This window comes from Erythranthe guttata, chromosome 4 (genome assembly GCF_056151865.1).
Source record: "Erythranthe guttata isolate IM_541 chromosome 4, IM_541, whole genome shotgun sequence".
Lineage (NCBI taxonomy): Eukaryota > Viridiplantae > Streptophyta > Magnoliopsida > Lamiales > Phrymaceae > Erythranthe > Erythranthe guttata.
Window position 1 is genome coordinate 980,570 of NC_142536.1, and position 22,356 is coordinate 1,002,925.

The 22,356-nt window shown below is 35.5% G+C and overlaps 6 protein-coding genes across 11 annotated transcripts; 2 read left to right on the forward strand and 4 right to left on the reverse strand.

Annotated features, from left to right (window-relative positions):
• Window positions 1–1,009: 1,009 nt before the first annotated feature.
• On the forward strand, window positions 1,010–4,924 carry LOC105953767 (UDP-glucuronic acid decarboxylase 2). 3 transcript variants are annotated; one of them, XR_016030665.1, is made up of 8 exons: window positions 1,010–1,877; window positions 2,008–2,155; window positions 2,723–2,802; window positions 3,035–3,118; window positions 3,201–3,275; window positions 4,051–4,143; window positions 4,253–4,816; window positions 4,857–4,924. XR_016030665.1 is itself a non-coding variant. In XM_012977449.2 (7 exons), the coding sequence occupies exons 1-7, from the start codon at window positions 1,269–1,271 to the stop codon at window positions 4,466–4,468; spliced, it is 1,305 nt and encodes a 434-aa protein (XP_012832903.2). In that variant the 5' UTR covers window positions 1,010–1,268; the 3' UTR covers window positions 4,469–4,924. The 3 variants fall into 3 exon arrangements, 2 of the variants coding, with proteins under 2 accessions (XP_012832903.2, XP_088672331.1); XM_012977449.2 differs by having other exon boundaries at window positions 4,253–4,924; XM_088816205.1 differs by having other exon boundaries at window positions 1,098–1,882; window positions 2,013–2,155; window positions 4,253–4,924.
• A 471-nt stretch (window positions 4,925–5,395) lies between these two features.
• On the reverse strand, window positions 5,396–8,596 carry LOC105953811 (uncharacterized). Of its 3 annotated transcripts, XM_088816206.1 has the most exons (7): window positions 8,387–8,408; window positions 7,816–7,864; window positions 7,409–7,433; window positions 6,545–6,619; window positions 6,359–6,463; window positions 6,137–6,256; window positions 5,396–5,617 (listed from the first exon to the last, which is right to left on the reverse strand). In XM_088816206.1, exons 2-6 carry the CDS (start codon window positions 7,818–7,820, stop codon window positions 6,140–6,142), a joined length of 327 nt encoding a protein of 108 aa, XP_088672332.1. In that variant the 5' UTR covers window positions 7,821–7,864; window positions 8,387–8,408; the 3' UTR covers window positions 5,396–5,617; window positions 6,137–6,139. The 3 variants fall into 3 exon arrangements, with proteins under 3 accessions (XP_088672332.1, XP_088672333.1, XP_012832949.1); XM_088816207.1 differs by lacking the exons at window positions 7,816–7,864; window positions 8,387–8,408 and adding an exon at window positions 8,562–8,596; XM_012977495.2 differs by lacking the exon at window positions 8,387–8,408 and having other exon boundaries at window positions 7,816–7,983.
• Window positions 8,597–9,106: 510 nt separating this feature from the next.
• LOC105953782 (caffeoylshikimate esterase) lies at window positions 9,107–12,898 on the reverse strand. The gene is made up of 8 exons (XM_012977463.2): window positions 12,218–12,898; window positions 12,026–12,116; window positions 11,868–11,900; window positions 10,705–10,851; window positions 10,284–10,414; window positions 10,057–10,194; window positions 9,857–9,955; window positions 9,107–9,616 (listed from the first exon to the last, which is right to left on the reverse strand). Exons 1-8 carry the CDS (start codon window positions 12,236–12,238, stop codon window positions 9,224–9,226), a joined length of 1,053 nt encoding a protein of 350 aa, XP_012832917.2. The 5' UTR covers window positions 12,239–12,898; the 3' UTR covers window positions 9,107–9,223.
• Window positions 12,899–14,196: 1,298 nt separating this feature from the next.
• ATOEP16-4 (Mitochondrial import inner membrane translocase subunit Tim17/Tim22/Tim23 family protein) lies at window positions 14,197–16,330 on the reverse strand. Of its 2 annotated transcripts, XM_088816208.1 has the most exons (7): window positions 16,086–16,330; window positions 15,926–15,977; window positions 15,616–15,647; window positions 15,458–15,491; window positions 15,151–15,218; window positions 14,617–14,778; window positions 14,197–14,338 (listed from the first exon to the last, which is right to left on the reverse strand). In XM_088816208.1, exons 1-6 carry the CDS (start codon window positions 16,152–16,154, stop codon window positions 14,644–14,646), a joined length of 390 nt encoding a protein of 129 aa, XP_088672334.1. In that variant the 5' UTR covers window positions 16,155–16,330; the 3' UTR covers window positions 14,197–14,338; window positions 14,617–14,643. The 2 variants fall into 2 exon arrangements, with proteins under 2 accessions (XP_088672334.1, XP_012832927.2); XM_012977473.2 differs by lacking the exon at window positions 14,197–14,338 and having other exon boundaries at window positions 14,505–14,778.
• Window positions 16,331–16,465: 135 nt separating this feature from the next.
• Window positions 16,466–17,531, forward strand: LOC105953801 (large ribosomal subunit protein eL22z). Its single transcript, XM_012977483.2, has 2 exons — window positions 16,466–16,796; window positions 17,196–17,531. Exons 1-2 carry the CDS (start codon window positions 16,558–16,560, stop codon window positions 17,338–17,340), a joined length of 384 nt encoding a protein of 127 aa, XP_012832937.1. The 5' UTR covers window positions 16,466–16,557; the 3' UTR covers window positions 17,341–17,531.
• Window positions 17,532–17,670: 139 nt separating this feature from the next.
• Window positions 17,671–21,036, reverse strand: TLP3 (tubby like protein 3). The gene is made up of 5 exons (XM_012977455.2): window positions 19,921–21,036; window positions 19,170–19,257; window positions 18,931–19,060; window positions 18,665–18,844; window positions 17,671–18,377 (listed from the first exon to the last, which is right to left on the reverse strand). The coding sequence occupies exons 1-5, from the start codon at window positions 20,269–20,271 to the stop codon at window positions 17,903–17,905; spliced, it is 1,224 nt and encodes a 407-aa protein (XP_012832909.2). The 5' UTR covers window positions 20,272–21,036; the 3' UTR covers window positions 17,671–17,902.
• Between the last annotated feature and the right edge of the window lie 1,320 nt (window positions 21,037–22,356).

Consider the following 22,356-nt stretch of genomic DNA (forward strand, 5'->3'; position numbering starts at 1 on the left):
CGTTCAATTACTGTAAAGTCCTATTTTTGGACAACCCATTTTCTTTCTTCGAAAATTAAACCACGTTGGTGATTTATTATTATTATCTCAAAATTCTTGTATACCCTTAATTTAATTTACTAATATCACCAAAACAATATTTGCAATATATTACAGCTCAAAATGCAATTAATCTTAATTTCGTTGATTTTTTTTCCCCACAAGATATAGTAGTACCTAATTCTTTCCAATAAATATTTAAATAAATTTTTAATTTTGTCAATCTCAATGTAACAAAAAAAAAAAAACAATTGTTCAAAACATTTAGAAGTAATACCAAAAGTAAAATAATTTATAATTGAAGGAATTCGATTTGAAAAATTCGCATCGAAAGACAATGGGCCTGTTATATTATTATTTAATTGCACGTTAGTGTATAAATTAATGGGTAAATTCCACTTTACTCCCTCGTACTCTGCCTAAGAACCACTTAACCCCCTCGTACTATTAATTTTGTAGATTTACCCCCTTGTACTTGTACAATTTCCCAATACAACCCTCTTCGTCAACTTTTTTCGATTTTGACTCTGACGCCATTTGGTCAAGAGTCAAAATATTGACGTAAATATTGATTTTTTTTATTTTGACTCTCGAGATTAGAAAAGAGAAAGTTTCACACATTCATATATTTTTTTCTTTGCACTGGGTGGAATCGATCAATTTTTTGATCTTGATTTTTACTAAGTTAGGGGTTCAATTTGGAGATATCTTGGAAGGGGAAGTAGTGGGAGAAGAAGAAATGACAATATTGACGGAGGAGAAACGACGCGTTATAGACAGTGGCAATTTTGTAATTTAACCAAACGGCGTCAGAGTCAAAATTGACAAAAGTTGAAGGAAAGGGCTGTATTGGGAAATTGTACAAGTACAAGGGAGTAAATCAATGAAATTGAGAGTACGAGGGGGTAAAGTGTTTCTAGGGGGTAAAGCGGAATTTACCCTAAATTAATTCAACACTTGGCATTCAAGTGACAATTATAGGGGCATTTCCGTAATAGCACCTCAATCGAACCACTCTTTTTAAGCTGCGTCCTCGCTGCTAGAATCGCACCAGACACCAACCCCACACAAACACAAACCAACGCGCCGGCGCGTGGAATTGCGCGACGAAAACTCCTTCACTCTCCCTCTTCATTTCACCATTTAAACACAAACACGCAGTCACACACACATATATACGCCGATTTACAGAGTGTATGATCTTTGATCTATAAACGCGTCCAAAAAAAATGGGTTCCGAGTTGATATTCCGCGGCCACGAGTCGCAACCAGTGAGCGACGCCTACTCGCCGAAGCCGGCGAAGCCGTGGCTCACCGTGACCCGGCCGATTCACTACCTCCTCCGCGAGCAGCGCCTCGTTTTCGTCCTCGTCGGCATTGCAATCGCCACGCTCTTCTTCACAGTCGTCCCCTCCTCCAATAGTCCACACGCGCCGATCCCCGACGCGTTCATTTCGTCCGAGTTGACTCAGCTACATCAGCCGCACAGATCCATGTACCAGAACGGCCACCTCGCCACCGGGTTCGGAATCAACTCGGTCGGGAAAATCCCCCTGGGTTTGAAACGCAAGGGTTTGAGAATCGTGGTCACCGGTGGGGCCGGATTCGTCGGCAGCCATCTGGTGGATCGTCTAATCAGCCGTGGAGACAGCGTGATCGTGGTGGACAATTTCTTCACTGGAAGAAAGGAGAACGTCGTTCACCATTTCGGAAACCCTAGGTTTGAACTGATCCGACACGACGTCGTTGAGCCGCTCCTTCTGGAAGTTGACCAGATCTACCATCTGGCCTGCCCTGCTTCCCCCGTTCATTACAAACACAACCCCGTCAAAACAATCATATCCTTTTTTATTCCCCTTATATGTATTTTTTTAAATTAAATTTAATTTTCCTTTTCATATTCATTAAAATTCTGGATCGATTCAGAGAGAAATTCCTTGTGAATCCTTAATTTTTGGTGATGCGCACAAGACGAATGTGGTGGGAACGTTGAACATGCTGGGATTGGCCAAGCGAGTCGGTGCGCGGTTTTTGCTGACGAGCACCAGCGAGGTTTACGGTGATCCGTTACAGCACCCGCAGGTTGAAACCTACTGGGGCAACGTCAACCCAATCGGTGCGTTGCGTATACAATTCTCTGTTTTCTTCATTTTTCATTCGATTACAGTACACGTTAGCGCAGCTTAACAGTCGTTGCTAACGTGAGCCGGTGTGCTTTTTCCTCTGTAATAAATTTTCTTTGACACGTCTTTCGTCCCACAGATTTTGTGTTTTTATAGTGCCACGTGTGCGTCGGCCAGTCGGTTTCCATCACCGCTTTTGACCAGTCTCCCATTTCAAATTAATTAACAAAATATCTTATAAAACCTAATATTAATCAGATTTTTCTTATTCCAATTTCAACCACCACAATCTACCGAGTAGTTTGGTGGTGGGGTGGGATGGGGGGTTTTAGCCCCTGGTCTTTGATTAATGAAAAAATACAACATGGGCTGCCGGAGGGTAAAATGGTCATTTCAAATATTTGGAAGTCTCTGTGACGTGAATCTGAACAGTGACTTGAACCTGACAACATTAGTAGCTGTTGTCTTTTTCTTTTATTATTTTATTTTTCTGATAAAATAAATGTTGTGTTTAATTAATAACGAGAGAGATGTGGGATGTGGGGTTTTGATGGGGACAGGTGTCCGAAGCTGCTACGATGAAGGAAAGAGGACTGCTGAAACGTTGACCATGGACTATCACAGAGGCGCTGGCGTTGAGGTAATTTCATTTCATCTTCTTTTTATTTACTGAAACAGTAATTTTCTCAAAAACACCATTGAAACGGTAAAATCTGGGCTGCACATTTAATTGTCCTTAATTGAGGTTTAGTCACATGTTTATTGCTTGTAATAAAGCAGTTGACAGCTCATGATTTTGTGCTTTAAATGGAATTGAATTAAGGAAACGATTGTCTGATTTTGTGTTTATTTGAATGGGACACGTGGTGCAGGTTAGAATTGCTAGGATCTTTAACACATATGGACCTCGTATGTGCATTGATGATGGTCGTGTTGTTAGCAACTTTGTTGCTCAGGTAATTTTTTTTATCTATTTTTATTACAAATAGAAATAATATTTCGGAATTAAATGTTCTTACTTAATTACGATTTGGGCAGGCGTTGAGAAAGGAGCCTTTAACTGTTTATGGTGACGGGAAGCAAACAAGAAGTTTTCAGTATGTTTCGGATCTGGTAAGCATCGTTTTTTCGAAAAGTCTTGTTCATTTTTCTGTTTTATATTCTTTGTTTACCTTTAAAAATGATTTATTAAATATTTTACTCAATGTCTTGAGTTGTTTATTACTGCAAACTGCAATTAGATTTGAATATAAACTATATTATTATAGTATGTGATTATAATAATTCCGGGGTGACAGAATCATGTTTAGTGTTCACATTCTTGGTGACTAAGTAAGTAGTGCCAGATGTACTTTAACATTGTCTTACTGTCAGCTATACATACTTTTTTCCCATTCTTCTTGCATACATTTCTAATTAAAACAGCACTGGTTTGTTTTCTTTAAAGTAATGTATTTGCTGTCTTTCGTCGGTGGAATCAAGTGGAGTAAAATAATATTTGGAAAAGGCTATATCTAACAAGTATCTAGTTTAGTCTTAACTATGGATTGGAGATAATTGAATATTAACTAATCTTAATCCGTCTTGTCTTAGAGAAAATTTATTTTGCACGTTGATGGGACAAATTTCAAAAGCATATTTAGCGATCGGAAAAGCATTAAACATTCGTTCCGTGCATCATATAGTAGCTTCAGAGGAACTTTTGTATTTTCATCCTATTTGTTTATCCTAGATATTCATTTGAGGAATATTCTTTTAGTCCTTTATTTCTCGTCTTCTGCTGTAATATTTGCAGACGAATCTGTGATTCTTGTATATAAAATATATATTTTTTTCGTCTGAACAATCGATAAGTATTATTATTTATACTTGTTTGTAAATTGAGTAGGTTGAGGGATTGATGCGGTTGATGGAAGGAGAGCACGTTGGTCCTTTCAATCTCGGTAACCCAGGCGAATTCACTATGCTTGAACTTGCTCAGGTGTGTATATAATATGCATATAGCCCTTTGCTTTCGCAGCAAAATCTCTTGTTTTAAAAATACAGCCATTTACGAAATCGTGATCAAAATTGTACGAATAAATATGCAGGTTGTACAAGAAACCATAGATCCAAATGCAAAGATAGAGTTCAGGCCAAACACAGAAGACGACCCGCACAAGAGAAAGCCGGACATAACAAAGGCGAAAGACCATCTAGGTTGGGAGCCAAAAGTGCCGCTTCGTAAAGGTCTACCTATGATGGTCTCCGATTTCAGGCAAAGAATATTCGGTGATCACAAAGAAAACGTTGCTACTTCAGCGTAATTGGGGCAAAAAAGAGAGGAAAAAAAAAAAGGCTATATATTATGAGTTTCTTCTTCTTCTTCGTATGCATATAATCTCTTAAACCTCATTCAATGGGGAAAAAAGTGACAAGTCACCTTTTCGGCCCCGAGAATGTACACTAGGAGTAACGGCATTATAGAAGAAAGCATTGAACGTGAACCACACCATCCCCGCCCTTCTTGCTATTTAGCTAGAAACTTCTAGAGGTTATCTTGTGATATTACTATTATGTTTTTTTTTTTTGTCTTTTTTCTTTTTTTTCGGTTTTTCTTTGAAGTGCTCATCTTTTGAAACTTTTTTAATAGACTGGCTTTGCAGCTACATAAAGTAGTAACTCCACAATTTTTGCATGAACACTTCTACATAGGTTTGGGCTGCACTCTTTAATTCCAAACTCAGTTCAATTTTGAATGCTCATTACTTGTCCAGATGAAATTTAGGTCCTTATTGTTTCAGACAGTCTTGTATTGACTGGACTCTTTAATTACACATTCAATGCCAATTTAGAGCCCCATCTTTGCGTCTTGGGCTTTTGTCTACAATTTAGAGGACCATTTATTGTATTTGGGCTTTTTTATCTGCAAATTTAGAGGCCCATCTGTGCGTATTTGGGGTTATATCTGCAATTTAGAGGCCCATTTTTGCGTCTTGGGCTTTTTTATCAGCAATTTAAAGGCCCATTTTTTCGGTTGGTCTTTCGTCCGTAATTGAGAGGCCCATCTTTTCGTCTTTGGGCTTTTTCATCTGCAATATAGGGGGCCATTATAGGTTTGTGATATATTTTTTTAGCCGCAAATTTCCAATATTTAAAACGTTATAAATATGATGAGTATGCAGTCTGACTCTCAGTTACCATGCCACAAATCCCATGCCTAGAGGATAAATGACATAGCACAACAAAAGAAGAACACCCAAAAAAGCTAATAATCTCCACTGATAATCAGCTTACAGGGACGATTACAAAATGTTCTTGAATATCCGAAGTCCGATAACTACAAATGCTTAAAGGCTCAAAGAGAGAGTCCAACAGTTCATGCAAAAAAGGAATTTGAACCGGTGCAAATTAGCTAAACCAACATTACTCCACCTATGTTTTGAAGGCCGAGAAAGATTCCCGTAGTAATACACCTGTATCAAATTAAGAAATTTACTAAATGAGATAATAACGCCGAATCATTTAATTATACACTAAATAGACCAGAAACTTTCAAGTCTACTAAATGACAAATCATTGCAGAGTATGAAAACGGAACATCCATCAAATATCATCCAATTGGAAGAAGATCCGCATTTGAGATTGAGCACCTAGAAAGTTAGAATTCCAGTATAAAATTTGAAAGCATTAGTATTTCTCATCTACCATCATGTTCACGTTTGTTTCACATCAACAAGCATAATTAAAAAGATTATTATATATAACACGACTCAACTATATTGTAGGGGCATACCAAATTCGAAGTCCAAACAACAGAAACTGAGAGAAATGCTTAAAAACAAATAATCAATTCTTACAGCAATCGAGATGCACAACAGAAAAAAGGCAAGTCTTAACCAAAGATAGTTGCTAGATAAGGATGAAATAGATGTGGATCGACAGAAAAGGAAATATCTTGTGGCTGCTAAATAAAAGAATTGCTTGCAAATCACCTGTTACTTGGGATTTCTGAGGACGATGATGACAGAATCTCCACGAAGAAACATCTTACTGATAAAGCGATCTTTGTTAACTGGAAGTGCTTTCTTCTTGCCTTTCCCTGTCTTAGGCACCTACACAAGCATTAAAAAGTACATTATTGAGACATTTAGTAGATACTAGAGAGAATATACTGCAATATCAAACATAAATGTTCTTGCAAGAAATTAACCAACCTCAGTCCACATCTCCCGCACATTTTCTAGAACCATGTTACAGTGGCGATCAAAAGCCCTCACATGTCCCAAAAGCTTTTTGTTATTGCGGCAGTTGATGAGCACCTATCATCCAGTAAAGGATAAGTGAATAAACCGCAGAAGACATATAAAAATGGAATAATAATAAATTGCACGAGTTAGTACCTGTGTGTTATTCTTAACACTCATCATAAGAACAGAAAGTGGACCTGTGTTGAACTCCTCTTCCTCGTTCTTACTCTGTCAAAAGATTATTTTAGGTGAGCAAAGGATGTATGTAGATAATTAATTACAAGAGCACACATATGACAAACGCAGGGATAACATGCAGCAAGACAAAAACTAGGCCAACTTCAACAGCAGGAATTCATGCGTCGAATTTATTACATGAAGCAGAAATTTGATGGCAATGAAATGTTTATTGACATAAAACATCGCCTGGTATCAGGAAAATAGAAAGAATTTTTTTGCACAGGCATCATCAATATGAATAGGTGATTTTATTATTAAATAGAAAGCATCCACAAATCCGGGAGGAAACAGAACTGTCTTGATATATACATCTCTATCTACACTTTATCGGGCATATTCTGAACAGTACACCATTCAATTTATAGAACTTTCAGTGACCTAGCTTCCACTAGAATACTCTTTATATATTCAGCTTTCTATAACATAAGCAATCTGCTTTATCAGACTATTTCACAACTAAATTATTTGTCCCATTGGTCTGAATGATGATAAGAGAACTCAAAGTTGTTAAGTTAACCATAATATAACTGCAAGATGCAAAACACATCACAAAAAAGGTAAAAGAGAAAAAACCACAGAATCGAGAAGGCCCGACTTAATTTTACGTGCGAAAATACATATATTAGTGCTGTTTCAAAAAACAAAGATGACAATATTAAGATACTGCAACACAAACTACGAGCCTACTAAAAGCCATGACATATAGCCGAATCAAGTCTGGACTAACAAAAATCAAATAAATAGGGCAAGAATAGATAAAAGGGTGAGATATCTTACAGGAGCATCTTCCTCCATCGGCCGACTGCAGAACAGGGGGAACAAAACAAACAACAACACAACAATATCAGGAACACCAAACGAAAGAACAATCTGGAGAAATTAAATAGCTCCTCAACTGTGAACAACCATAGTTAAAACACTAAAACAAAATTATGCTATCGAGACATAAAAAGGATTCAGCATCTGTTAAAAAATTAACTGTTAAAATGGGAAAACGAGCGAAGAAGCAGGAATCATAAACAAAATTCAGCCCAATTCTGACTAAATCTATCGAAGAAATAAAAATGCTCTACACAATATCTAAGCACAAGCACCAGTCTAGGGTTTACTGAAAAGTTAAAGCGGAAGGACAAAAAGGAATTCGAAAAATCAAAATCACAGAAAAGAGATACAGTAACACTCACCTCATATTAGACTAAGATTTCAAAGGAATGGATGAACTGATGTTATATCCTGGGGTGCAAAGAAGCAAAGAGGAACGAGATTTGGAATGAATGGGAAGAAGAAGAGTGGGATTGAGGCGAATTGGGGGCTGAAGAAGAAGAGGAACCCTAGAATTGCTTGGCACAATCGGGAGTTGAGGAAGAGATTGAAGGACAAAACGGTGTCGTTTTGGTTGGACCGGGTCTCGGGGCTAAGGGCCGAGTTTAGTAGCCCACTTATGTTATTTGTTTAATTCTATTGGGCCCGTTTGTTTGTTTTAAGCCCAGAAGTTATTTTGTCTATTTTTGTTTTAAGTTCTGCTGGCTGATGTTATTGTTAATGGACTCCGGTGTTGGAAGGGGTATTTATACCACATTTTGGTGTGATGAATGTTTAGGAAAAGTTTCACTAATCCTTTCCTTTTCTACTTTCTTTTTTCCCAAGTCTTTCTACTCCTATCTCAATTCTTCAATCTATACAGTAATTACAAATATTATCATAAATTACAATAAACAAATATTACTACATCCGTGAATCTTGACAACTGAGTACGGCGAACTTAGGGTTTATAGTCCTGTAAAAAAATTGAAGCTAGGGCATTATAGAGAAAGCGGGATAACGAGAGCAAATTATACAGAGAGTATAGACCATATAAACTAGGGTTCGATTAAAAAATCAAAATACAAAAGTGAGAGGAGAAAAAATGAAACGGAGGAGAAGAACTCACCAGTCACGAGTTGCCGAGTTGGTTTTCTGCTGTGGGGCGAGGGTTTTTCCAGAATAAACCCCCAATTTAAAGAGGCGGTAAAATAAGCAGCGCGTTTGGCACGTGCAAACCTTGGGTGATTGGCTGATTCTTTCTTTTTTTTGCACGTGCGGATGTTGTTGAATTTTTAGTCCTCTCCTTGACTACTATTATTCATAGACAAATACTCTTTCGTATAAGAAGAAAAAAACTCATAAGGAATATAAATGACTAATGCATAAATAATTAGTGTAAGGACATTTTAGTCATTATGTATAGTTTTCCTAAGATCTATATATATTTATTAGCTTCTTTAATATGCATGACGAAACATCGTTTAACATACGATGGGGCGATGGGGCGAGTCAATTCTACATAGACGAATATAAATTATAATCGATTCGAACATTACTTATTTATTATTTATTTCATTATAATCAGCCATGTGTTATTACAAATAAAATTCTCAGTGTTTTAGTTAAACCTACCAGTTGAACTTAAGTTTGAATCATGGATGAAGAGAAAACTACTAAAAGAAAATTGAAGATTAATTAAATTATTCCTTATTATTTTTGTCCTGATAATACTTGATCAGTTACACTTACACATGAATGAACAAAAAACAAAAGATACGATGAATTCTTCTACATAGCCGAATGATGGTATAATCCACGACCCTTCCACCCACATAAATAGTTCGAATTCGACCGTTTTCTATCTGGTTTTTCCCTATTTGCCCTTGCGCTTAACCCTTCAGGCATAATCATAATCGGAGCAGGATTAGGATTCTTGATTGGTTTCATGGATTGATTACTGCTGCCATTGTCTTCTGCATGCTTATCAAGCCACGATATAATATCCGAGAAAACAATCTCGATGTTGTCGTCAGGTTCGCCAGCTGTCAGTCCGTGCCACATCCCGGGATACAGTTTTATGGTCTTGTCTGTGCTACTGGCCTTTTCGTACAGTGCTCTGCTCACTTCTGGATCCGTCACAGTATCTGCTTCACCGTGTAAAACGAAAAACGGCACTGTCACCTATCAAAATACGGAATATAAAATAATTCAGAAACATATACTATAATACTAATGGCAATAAATCATATTTGGAAGTTTTTTATGATAAAGGATGAAACGAGGGAAAACAAAATCGAGTCTAGAAAACATCTTTAAGGTTTATATTCGGTTAATTCTAGAATGATGAATTGCTGAGTTATTTTTCATCAAATCATTCGATTAAAATTCAATTTAAATGACCGAATTAGTAATAAGAGTGACCTCGTTTAAACTGTCCTCGAGGTTCATGCTGGTTCTGAGCATTTCAAGCGCGGTTTTCAGCCTTGGCTTTTCTTGATATATCAATTTATTCCCACGAATCTGCATCGAAATAAATGAGAAACACTTAAAATAACGTAATATTTTATTTTTTATTTTAAATCGGAATAATTTAAAGTTTGTGAAATTGAGGAAATTTAAACCTGTTCTCGTTTAATAGGGTCCTTAAAGGCTGAATCGATGACATCCTTGGCAGGAACAATCTTCCATTTCGGTATTACATCTTCCACCCTAGTTAACAGACTAATCACCACAGGATGCGGCTTTACCTTCTCCGAGATCTAACCATCAAAAAGAAAAAAAATTCAAATTCAAATATTTAATGCATGTATGCAAATACGACGAAAGTAATAACATTTGAATGTATGACCTTACACATCGGGGCAACTAGAACAGCACCATGCCAAAAAATACGGTCTTTCTTGTGTGTTAAAAGGGCCACTGCCCCTCCCATCGACTCTCCGTATAAGAATCTTCTCTTCTCCCGGTACTCTTCCCGAGCTGAAATTCAATATTAGAAAAATAAACGCGACCATTAAAAGTTCTATTTCGTTTTTATTCTCAGAATCGGAATTTAACGAGGGCTGAATGGCTGATAGTTAACTTTCATCGTGCTACTAGAAGTGCGACTAATTGATTCAAAGAGTGATCCGACTCTTTTTCGGTAATTTACGTTGAAATAATTTATTCCACCTAATCCGATTCATGATTAAGAAATATCGAAGAGTAGATTTTGCTGCACCAATAGAATTAAAGCATGCAGAAATGGTGGTTGAAATTTGGTAACTTACCACAAATAGACTTGAAATAGTCATTGCAATCAAGAACGATGTTGTCAAACCTCTTGATGTAACATCGAGCACCCATTGATCGCCCATGGCCTTCATAGTCAATTCCGAAAACGGCATACCCGTTGCTTGCAAGCTTTGTCCCAACTCCTAATAAATTCATAAATAAAATGAATAAAAAAATAAAAAATCGCTTCGCCCGGGCGTACTAGCATAGGCATGTATGTTAATTGGTCAACAATTCAGACAACTAATTCTACAATAATTTTCTTGTTCTGTTAATGGTAGGAACAACTAACAAAGTGACAGGTGAAGTTTTATAAGTAGTTGCTTCCTAACCTAATCAACCAAACACAACCACCAAAATTCAATTTTCAAACGGCGTCACTTCACCATACACCCGAGAATTTCACGATTACTTATCGACCAATTAGTTATCCATTTGTAAATAAGATTAAGAAAAGGGATTTTTTTTCAGAGGGATAGTTAAATAAAATTAGAGTTGGTTATCTTAACCTTAGTCAATACATAACATACAACTCAATGACCGAAGTAACAAGAAAACAAAAAAGTCGAAAAACGGTGGCCAACCGGATCACAGCAGTAAATAAAAAAATAAAAATAAAAAAATAAGGGGAGGTGGGACAATAATTTAGGAATGGATTCACACACCTATGGTTGGTGGATATGATAATTTATGAAATCACATGCAATAAAGGGGGAGGACAAATACAACAGGGAATGGGCATTCTGAGATTGCCGTATGCTTTTATTATCCAGACATTTATTACATTATTAAAATTTAAAGAGTTCTTGTCTTGTTCCTGTGTTCATTATATTTTGTTTAATCATATAAAAATATTTGGTCTGGCTAAGAAAATAATTAAAAGAAAAAATGAAGACATAGCAAAAATCAACATGATCAAAGAAGTATGTACGCTTGAATCATGAATGTAATTCAATTCGAAAATAACAAATTCAAAGTCGAATATTTCAGCAGAAATACGGTTGGTTTCATTCATGAGCCAACTTTGCATTTAATGCACCCCAAAATACTACTAATTACTAGCAATAACGAAAGCAAAAGTAAGATTAAGAATTTCTTTATACGATATATCATAATATGTACTTAGTGGTTTGTGAGTGAAGTGTTACCGCTTAATTACCTTTCATGAAATTGCTGCATTCCATGCCATAACCTGCAACCGCATCAACCAAATACAAATTAATTCAAAACACACAAACACACACGAGAGAGAGAGAGAGAGAGAGAGAGAGAGAGAGAGAGAGAGAGAGAGAGAGAGAGAGAGAGAGAGAGAGAGACCATGGCAAAGAAAAACAAGAGCTTTTGGAGAAGAAAAGGGCAGCCATCTGCAAGTGAATAACTGCACTCCTCTGGAATTCTTTACGTACTCCTAAAAATCCCCAAACAGTAATTAAAAAAAAAAAAAAAAAGAAACATCAGCCGCCCCTAATTGAGAAATCAATTTTTATTACATGAACAAACGAAACCCACCTCATGATACGCGACTTCCATGCTTAACTTTCCGACAGGAAAAAAAAAAAAAAAAAAAACACGACTTTTATAACTAACCAATGAGAACCAACATCAAACCACGCCTATTTGACCCAAGAAGAAAAACAAAAAAAACAAAGAGGATCTGCCAATAATGCAAGAAAGAATAGGAAAAAAGGGGAGAGAGAACAGAGAGATGAAATTAATTTACTGTCTGAATAGATTAGAAATAAATTGGAGAGACGGAAAGAGAAATAAGGCGGTTCGAATTGGATGAAGGGGATGATATTATCTGAGTATTGGGGTTGGAAGATTCCAAAATTTTCGCGGGGTTACGTGTAGGATAAGCCCATGCCCATGTCCAGTATCACAAACATATTTATATAAATAGATATATACATATACATACGATAGATACAAAAGTACACCTTTTCTCTCATGCACTCTCTCTCTTTGTCTCTCTCTCATGCATGTGCAATACAACATTGATGATGGTTGTTGACAAGCCTCTGAGAAATTACACACCCTTTTCTTCTTTACCACTACTCATTCAATCTTCATCACGGATCTCGATATTTATCCTCAATAATTGCAACACATTTATTTATTTATTTTAATTATTATATTATGATAATAAATGTGTGTGTCCATCATCCATGGCCCATTGTTACGAGCTTTATTATTACTGGTGGATGGTTCATGGTTGGGTTAGTTCAATTTATTTACTCCTACCACTACCACCTTTCTTCCATTCTAAGATTTTAATTTAATCCATTATTATTATTATTAGTGTCATCAGTGTGTGAACATGTGAATTTCTCTCTATTCGATCATAAATTAGTAATTAAAAAAAAAGGACAAAAAAGCCACTGTAGCGATAAAAACTAATTAAAATAAATAGACAAAAGAGAAAATTTCAGGACTTGGGGGGCCTCCTAGAATCAACATATTTAAGACCATGATAAATTACAACCACCCTACTTATCAAAAAAAAAAAAAAAAACAATTACAACCACCCCTAAAAAAATGTCAAATTACAAAAAAACATTTTATGTTTGGATGATTACGATCCCTCAGCCATGAATATTTTTAAACATTCAACTTTACAGTGTTAAATTTAGTGAAATCTTCTTAATCATGTAGAAAAGTCTCCAGTGTATACCCGTTTTACCACATTCAAGCTCCACATTTTGAAACAAGATGATCATATTGTGGTACATCAGAAACTACATGGTTGCACAAAACGAGAACATTACGTAGAATGTAAAAAAATATGTTGAATTTCACACCATAAGAGTGGACATTTAAAAAGATTCATAATTGATGGAGGTAGTTGTAATTACACAAGAAAGATTTTTTCGTAATTTGATCTTATCTCAAGGGTGACCGTAATTTACCGTAAAGACTAAAATACCTACCAGCTCGAGTATTAACATACCCCATCGAAATGGCTTGTTTAGTTCTAAAAAAAATTAAAAGATGATTGCTTTAAACCACGTTAATGATTAATAATTTTATGCAATAGATAAAAGGGGATGATAAATTTCAATGAAACCATAATAAAAAACTTAATAGTTGCATGCTAATTATTATGGATCCCAATCAATCATAATTCATACCTAATACCAAATAAAATTAAATATTTCAAAAGGTACAAGATAAATAATTAACGTTTGCAGGAAGGAAATAAATGAAAGACGTGCCCTAAATGCAGAAGAATTGACCAAAATCAAACGAGAGATACCAAAACTGTAAATATCACAAGGTCCCATGATGGGACTAGTCCACAAAATTATACATACAGTGTGTTCATTAACTATGTTGGTTGAATCCAATTTATTACACAATTCACACTCAAATTATAGATCATCACCTACCTCATTTTGTAATTAACCCCCACAGTATTCAATTTCATCAAATCAAAGATGGTAGATCTTTGTTCTATGGTTTCGTAGATTCTACACCGGGTGAAAAAGACAACGGAAATCCACACACAAATACATGCGAATGTGTGTAAAACGTGTACGGCTGAATATTACCTGTTGAACTTCGTTCTGATGTAGGATAGAAAGAAGTGTTGTTATACTCAAACTATTCACCATTAGAGTCGCCAAAAAAAATCTGTACATGGAAATTGAATCTAGTAAGAAGACAGTTGTAATTTTACGGAACAGAAATAAACTATTTTTATTTTTTTCGAAATCCATTTCACATAATCGATACAACAAGAAATACCCTACATGTACATGGTAAATCAAAGAGGACCAGAAGAGACACATTACGAAAATTAATTTGAAATCCATTTATCAAATTGAGGTTAAAATAAAAATATAAACTCCATTTCATCAAATCTTTGCAAAATAGAGATATTATTTGAAAAGTCACATTAGCTTGCTCACCCGTACGAAATTCTTGAAAGTGGTGCATCATACAGATCTAGAATCCTTGGCCAACTGAAAAAACGAAAGAAAAAGACCGGTAAAACAAGCAACTTGTTTCCAATTCCGGGTTCCAGCACCAAAAGCTGCCCCAGCAACAGCACCCGCTGTCAAAGTATTAACCTACAGCCAAATTTTTTATTTCAAATACAAAAATATGAATCTTCAAATCAGATTTTTCGAAACAAGCCCTAAAAATTATCATTCATGAAGTCGTCAAATGTCAATAACGAGAGCAGAAATAGCATAATTAAATCATTTTAGTACACATTGCTGTTGACAAGAGTTACGTGACTTCCGAGTTTTACTATAACCTCGTTCTGTTTTAAAAAATCCACTTCATGCAGTCTCAATCAACGTCTTACACAGATGCGTCGATTTGCTTTGGAAATTCTTACCAAAATTGAGATATCTTCATTTGATCTCTTTCACATAATTTCACATATCCGATCCTTACAAATAAGCAGTTGAAAAACCGAAGAGGCATTCACTAACCCAGTCTTTTTTCCGTCGATACCTTTCTAGCCCACAGTGAGAAAATGAAAATATTGCAGCAAATAATCCTAGAAACGAGGAGAAAAAACACTTAAAATTAGAAACGAACTTGTATTGTGGCACTACGACACACACACCTAACACAATTTATAAAATCCAAATGGCTTCTCAAACAACAACCATTATAAAATAAATCCTTCTTTTATTTAAACTGATCTCAGTTGCGTAATGTTTAAAAAAGAGATTAATCAGAAAACTGATGAAAGAAACATAATAAAATTTACATTATGCATATATAGTTAATTACCACATGAAAACCCGCACTGGCCAACTGTCCTGGCCTGCAACCAAACAAACGAGCACACGATATCAGCTCACGTAACAGGTCAGATACATGTAACATGCCACACATGTGTAATATCTACGTTCCTAAAACTGATTAAATAGAATGTTCGAGTAGCTTACAATGAACGATGCACGAGCACTGCCTGACAGACCTACCGAGTATTTAGTTCAAATAAACACAAGCAACAAAGTTCAAGTCAGATGTAAGGATCGGATTATAATCAATTTTAATGCGCAGAATGTTCGAGTATAAAAAAACACACATAAGCAGAAAATATTTACACAATAGCAATCATCTGATATAACAGTTAATTGATATTAATTTTCCATCTTCACTTCATAATGTTAAACTTCATTCAAATGAACACATAAATAAAATTAAATATACATTTTCTTCCAGAAAGTTTCGATCCATGGTGAGTGAATTTACCTAGTCGCTTAGCATCAAATGGACCAAAGCAAGAACCCCAAATAAATCCAGCCTGCATCAAATTATAGTGTGAAACATTCTACATTTAACCGGTAAACCCTAAAATATGTGAACTATGAAATCATGTGGAGAGTGGAGAAAGTGGAAATCGGGTTCTTACTGAGCTCATACGTAAGACGGAATCGACTGCGAGAGAAGAACATGGTACGGACGCCGAGAAATCCTCCATAATTCGATGGGTTATAGACTTCAATCTGACGGTGATAAGTTTTTTTTTCTTCTCGTGTTCCTTTTGCCCCACCGGCGGCTGAGAGAATCGCCGCCACCTGCCTCTAGCTGCCACCGCCTCGGAATTGAATTTTCTCGATTTTTAATTCGACTTTCCGATCCAGCGCGTCTATACATACAACTATACAAGTACATATGTGTATATATCTAATGGGCCATTTCGGCAAATTTTGAGTGGGCTTAATTTAATTTTAAAATTAGGGTTCAAAATTTAAAACTAAGGCCCAAAAGTTAGAAAAGCCCAAATAAGGCAGCTGCTACAAGGGTTTACGAGCAGCACACTCTTTTCATTTGTTGTTTTTCACTCTCTCTCTCTCTCTTCACACAGTCAAGCGGCGGCGAAGATGAGTAAAGGAGGAGCAGCGGCGGCGGGAGCCAAGGGCGGGAAGAAGAAGGTCGCGACTTACGTGATCGATTGCGCGAAACCTGTGGAGGATAAGATTATGGAGATTGCTTCTCTCGAGAAGTTCCTGCAGGAGAGAATCAAGGTCGGAGGTAAAGCCGGCGCTCTTGGCGATTCCGTTACCGTCACCCGTGAGAAGAACAAGATCACCGTTACCGCTGACGCCACTTTCTCCAAGAGGTGATTTTTTATTTTTTTATTTTTTTCTGTATTTTTGTCGATGTAAATTTGTGCATTTTCACATCACTTACAGATTTAATTTCTCGGAATTTCTTCATGATTTCTGCACTGCTTCTGTTCTGTTTTATGCTCTGTACCTGGATCTAGTGAGAGAATATTACAGAATTAATGTTCATAATTAAGAACTTGTATTGCAGAATTATTGTTTACAAAATACAAACATGAAATTTCAAAATCGAAATGCAGTCGAACTTTGATGAATTCTTATTTTGCAAATGAATATATGGTGAAGGATAGATCTTGGTTTGGGAATAGATGATATGATATGCACAATCTATCCAAGTATATTTTGCTATTGCATTAGTACTAAACGAAAAAACACGACAACTTTGATTACAGGTACCTCAAGTATTTGACAAAGAAATACTTGAAGAAGCACAACGTTAGGGATTGGCTTCGGGTGATTGCTTCCAACAAAGACAGGAATGTTTACGAACTTCGCTACTTCAACATTGCTGAGCAAGAGGGTGAGGAAGAAGACTAGAAGACTTGTAACTCTCCACCCTTTTTTGCTACAAACGACTTTTTTGTTCGATCTATTTATGTTGTCGGTTTTGTTCAATTTTCTGAATCCTTAGTTTATCGAGTTTGCATTTTTCGTTTATTTGATGATTCTCTATGATTTTGTTTTTTTATATGATTAATTCAGTGACTACAAATATCTCTCATTTTTAATATTTGGGCTATATTGTTTTTCTGGTTTCTTAGTTTACTTATTTGGTGATTAGTTACTGGTCTAAATTAATAGATGTTAATTTGAGTCATAAGAATTGTTATTCATCATAAATTCAAGAAATGGTTAAGCAAACAGATCTTTTCGACAAAAAAACAATTTGCTCACATCTACATTATGTAGTGAAAATACAAACCAAGAAACACAAATAAGCAGTTTTGCCCAAAAGCATTCATTATTGGCACTCTACACAGCTCCTCTGCCAACTTTCGATAACCGTTTACATGAATTTCAAAACATAATTTACGTTCAGAAACACCTCTAAAAGATCAAAAAGACGAAGTTTTTAAATGGTTTTTAATCCAGACAACATTCATTCGCAAGCAATCTTGGTATCGAAGCTGCTCAAACAAATAGCAAACGCCTGAAAAGCAGAGATTGGATACTGATAATCCATGGTGAATACGTCTTTTCCCACTTTCCCGAATTGCAGAATCACATTCTCCTGCTGCTCTTGTCCGCCGCCTTCGTTCTCAACGGATGCAACGAGCTGAAAGTTCTTGACCGAAGCAACCGTCACGCGCCCGTTGAAGTTGAGGCACCAGCACTGTAGCTGCTCGTGCCACCTAGGCGCCTTATTTTTCAACACCAGCATTTCCTCTTTCTCTGTCGACAAATTTCCTAATCTCAAACTATCCGCACGAGATGACTTTGATCTGAAAAAGGAGATCGAAGGGAAGGAATCTAAGTTGCCAGATAGGAGTCGGGTTTGAGTGGGGGCCACACCATTTGGTCCAACTGCAGATACGGGTATTGTATCCATCACGCACTGCATCCGCCTTGGACCCCTGTATATGTATTTATATAATTAGCATGTAAATAGGAAAAGGTACACCCCCAATTGAGCGATAATAAATTCATGTTTTGTAATACTTTTAGTCACTACCAACTAAATTAACCGCACGAGGTGGCCAACTACTAATCTTACAAACCAAACAAGGCCTTAGTCAATTGGACTTAATACTACTAATTGAACAAGGCCTTACTCGATAATGTTGATGCCTACAATTATACATATGTTTATAAATTAAACTAAATAATAGAAGTCTGTCGAGAGGGGTTAATAATCACTCACCTCGAGCCCAAGACATTGAGCTCATATGAAATGTGGGCCACGGTATAGTTGCCGGCAGGGACCTTGGGAGAGACTTGTCTCATTCCAACCATTCTCGTCGAACGTGATTTTGTAACTTTAGCTCCACTATTTGGCGGCTGTGCATCGTATATAGTAAACTTGGTCCCTAAAAAATTAGACCTGAAAAAAAAAAAGAATTATAATTTATTAGGTTTTTAGGATGACGAACAAGAACAACCTTGTATGGAACACAAATACAAATTTACCTCAATTTTCCGATGTAGTTGCTGCTGCCTTTAGACACGTCATCAGCCTTTAGGGATATTATGTAGTCTGTATAAGTTGGCCTTCTACATCTTCGAGCAGCCAGAAGGAATTTTCCATCATCGTTAGAAGCTGTTCAAACAAGAAAAATTGTCAAATCTGCAGCAAATTTATTTGACGGAAAACAACGAGAGATCAAAGTAGATGTTAAGAAAAATAAGAAAACATATTTACGATTTACCTTGGCTCAAATTGAGGTACAGATGATAGGTTTGACTGCTTCGGTTCCGCTTTATGAAACATTGGATTAAAGTGTTTCTTGGACCGGGCTGCAGAAAAAATAAAATAAAATATATCGATACAAAAAGTCAAGAATGAGTGTCTATAGATCATGTACAACGAAGATAATTGCTCAAAATAAAATGTGCAATATAATCTCTTCCTTGAATGTATGATTCGCAACGGTATCGGATGAATGCACCCTATACAATCTATAATTAGAAACAACGCGCACAACCAAGTAAGACTCTGCATGAAATACACGCTCAGAATTTCAAGACGATAATATTTACACAATAATCTGAAATGAAATGAAATAAAATATTGACTTTCCCGTCTTTAGCCTCCTGAAACCTAGTCCTAACAACCATCATGCAGCCACCACGCTATCCATAAATAAAGATTTATCGGCTCTTTGTAGGGAATTCTCCTCGATTATTACTCAAAAATTATGTTGATGAGTATTTGTATTAACAATCATAAACATTGAGAGATAATAGACGAGCAAACATTTCGAAATAGAAACAATTGAGCCATAAATATAACAATGTTCCTTCTGTTCTACCTACTAACCCTAAATTTGTGCACACACTACCATGTTCTTAGTATACAACTCAAGCATATCAATCATTTAAGCCTCGTTAATCTTTAGAGGAGCAATTACAATGGGAATATTTAAATACAGAGTGGAATTGCAAGCGCAAAATACGAACCTGCTTCAGAGAAATAGGGAAGGTCAACTTCTCGGAAACTTCTAAGGTTCTAACGATTTCTTTCATGGTATCTCTCCAGCTCCTACAAACACCAGCACAAGAAACGACATTCTTTCGCGGGGGCCACGCGCATTCAGATTCCTCAATCCTCATCAGCACATCCCTCAAAAGCTCAGGTGGCATATTCGCCCAGCAACTCTGCCTAAGAGCATCGACACCCGACACTGGAAAATCCTCGACTACGCGTTGAGACCTTGACTTCATCCCGTAACCAAATCTCCCTTCGAAACCCCTCCTAGATATGCTACCTAACTCACCCTTCATATCCTGTATCATACTCTTAAATGACATAGTTCTTCTGCCGTGAGCTTCGGAAATCGAATACTCCTCGACTATTGTAATTCGTTGAAAATAAATTAGCAAAACCCTCCAAATAAAAAAAAAAAAAATCTTTTAAATGGTTGATTGTAGAACCCCTAAAAAAATTTCTAGGTAACACCCGACAAAAGCAAGCTTTATGGTAGTAGTCCAAGAACAGTTGGTAATAAATAAATACACAGTGACAAAACAACTATTCTAATTCTTGTCAAAACAAAAAACAAAAAAAAAATCTACAAAAAAAAAAGGGGATATATCTACATATACAGACACTCCAATTTCAACAAACCCATATCAAAAATCAGTATCTCCGAAAACAAACCCTCCAAATATCGAGACCCACATAGATCTGTACACAAGTAATTAACCCATTTCAAAAAAAAATTAAAAAAAAAATTAAGAAGAGAACGGAAAAGGATAAATATTCACAGGTCAGGGTGTGAAACTGAAACCCATTTGCCAAAAAATAGAGCTTGATAAGATTAACTGCGAAAATCGCTCAGAGAAGAAAGAAAAATCAAGAATTGTTAGGGCAGATTGATGGGTATCTTTTTTTTTTTTAAACGAATTTAATGATTCTTAATTTGCTGCTTTTTGTGACTTGGGTTTTTCCGCGAGGGGAATAATAGTGTTGAGAATGAGTCACTCTCTCTCTCTCTCTTTCTCTCTCTCTCTCTCTCTCCGGTGGTGGCGAGAGAGATGAGACTTATGTTGCCATTGTCCACTAATAAATTAAAAAAATGATTTAATTACATTTAATTGAATAAATAGCATGTTATTATTACATTTAATTGTTTTTTGCTTTTTTAAATAATTAAGTCCTATTTAAAAAACATTTATCACCAAAAAGTCCCCAAAATTATAGTTTTACCTAAAAAGTCCCGAAATCAAAATATTAATACTAATTTATCCAATTAGAATGACTATAATATCCTTCAATTTATATAATAAATCATCTTCCAATTTTATATTAATCTTGACTTTGGAAAAAAAGTATTTATCATGTATTATAATAATTTTAATGATGAATTAGTTACTTTGTTTTATATATTATTATCCTTATTTTCAATGAATTATTCAAATGTTAAATTTCATTAACCAATAAAGTAACTAACATAGAAAGAATTACTGAGATTAGTGATTAATTTTGTTATATTTATTTTCCTAAAATTCATTAATATCTATGAACCTTTTTTAATAGAGCCTGAAATGATAATTAATTAAAAGATAATTGGCTGTTCATAACAATAAATCATGATTAAATATATTTTTTAGTCGAAAACAATATATTGAAAATGTATGCTATTTAAGAAAAATGTGTAATTATAATTTGTTATTATGAATTATATATTATATTATATTTAATGAATGATAATATAGTCCACCAAATTAAATTTTAATAGAATTAGTTGGAAGTTGACTATTTGGACAATTTAGTTTTGATATTTAGATTTTGGGACTTTTCAGATAGAATAATATTTTTTGGGACTTTTTGGGTGTAAGAGTTTTTATATGGGACTTCTTGGTAATTTTCCTTAAATTTAGGAATGATGGATAAATCATAAATTACTTATTGAAAAGCCCATTAAACATTGGGTCTCAATGTAGGATAGCCCACGGGCCAAAATAAAAAAGAAAACGAAAAAAGTAAATTAGAATTTTAATTTATAATTTATTATTTAATTTTTATTGTCGTTATCAATCTAATTTTCGACCGTTAGATTGCTTTTTGTATATGAGAAAAGACGCTCCTCTTTCCTGTACACGAGCATGAATTTTAATTTAACAGCTCAGATTCTAATTCTGGAAGGAGAAAATAGGAAAAAAGGAAAAGATTTTTAAAAATTATTTAACACAAAATGAAACAAATTCGTCTGACGCATTTGCCCTTTAATAATTGGGTTGACTGAAAATAAGGCAGACATTAGTTGGGGGGCAGAAACGTCAATACGATGTGAATTTGAATTCTGCATGTGCTGATGCACGCCTATTTCTTCGGGAGACTGAGAAAATCCAAAGTGAGTTATACACGTGGCGTATTCTTATTGGACAATAAGT

Coding starts and splice junctions, on each gene's coding strand:
- LOC105953767 (XM_012977449.2), top strand. CDS start 1,269: ATGGGTTCCGAGTTGATATTCCGCGGCCACGAGTCGCAACCAGTGAGC. Junction 3,276..4,050: donor TTCAGTATGTTTCGGATCTG/GTAAGCATCGTT, acceptor TAAATTGAGTAG/GTTGAGGGATTGATGCGGTT. Junction 4,144..4,252: donor CTATGCTTGAACTTGCTCAG/GTGTGTATATAA, acceptor ATAAATATGCAG/GTTGTACAAGAAACCATAGA.
- LOC105953811 (XM_088816206.1), bottom strand. Junction 6,620..7,408: donor CGATGGAGGAAGATGCTCCT/GTAAGATATCTC, acceptor ATCTTTTGACAG/AGTAAGAACGAGGAAGAGGA. Junction 6,464..6,544: donor GTGTTAAGAATAACACACAG/GTACTAACTCGT, acceptor ACTGGATGATAG/GTGCTCATCAACTGCCGCAA.
- LOC105953782 (XM_012977463.2), bottom strand. CDS start 12,238: ATGGAAGTCGCGTATCATGAG. Junction 10,852..11,867: donor ATGCAGCAATTTCATGAAAG/GTAATTAAGCGG, acceptor TGAATTTATTAG/GAGTTGGGACAAAGCTTGCA. Junction 9,956..10,056: donor ACCCTATTAAACGAGAACAG/GTTTAAATTTCC, acceptor ATTTCGATGCAG/ATTCGTGGGAATAAATTGAT.
- ATOEP16-4 (XM_088816208.1), bottom strand. CDS start 16,154: ATGGAGGATTTCTCGGCGTCCGTACCATGTTCTTCTCTCGCAGTCGAT. Junction 15,492..15,615: donor GTGCTCGTGCATCGTTCATT/GTAAGCTACTCG, acceptor GTTTGGTTGCAG/GCCAGGACAGTTGGCCAGTG. Junction 15,219..15,457: donor CCAGTGCGGGTTTTCATGTG/GTAATTAACTAT, acceptor CCTCGTTTCTAG/GATTATTTGCTGCAATATTT.
- LOC105953801 (XM_012977483.2), top strand. CDS start 16,558: ATGAGTAAAGGAGGAGCAGCGGCGGCGGGAGCCAAGGGCGGGAAGAAG. Junction 16,797..17,195: donor GACGCCACTTTCTCCAAGAG/GTGATTTTTTAT, acceptor CTTTGATTACAG/GTACCTCAAGTATTTGACAA.
- TLP3 (XM_012977455.2), bottom strand. CDS start 20,271: ATGTCATTTAAGAGTATGATACAGGATATGAAGGGTGAGTTAGGTAGC. Junction 19,258..19,920: donor TCCCTATTTCTCTGAAGCAG/GTTCGTATTTTG, acceptor TTTTTTCTGCAG/CCCGGTCCAAGAAACACTTT. Junction 18,378..18,664: donor CTCAATGTCTTGGGCTCGAG/GTGAGTGATTAT, acceptor ATACATATACAG/GGGTCCAAGGCGGATGCAGT.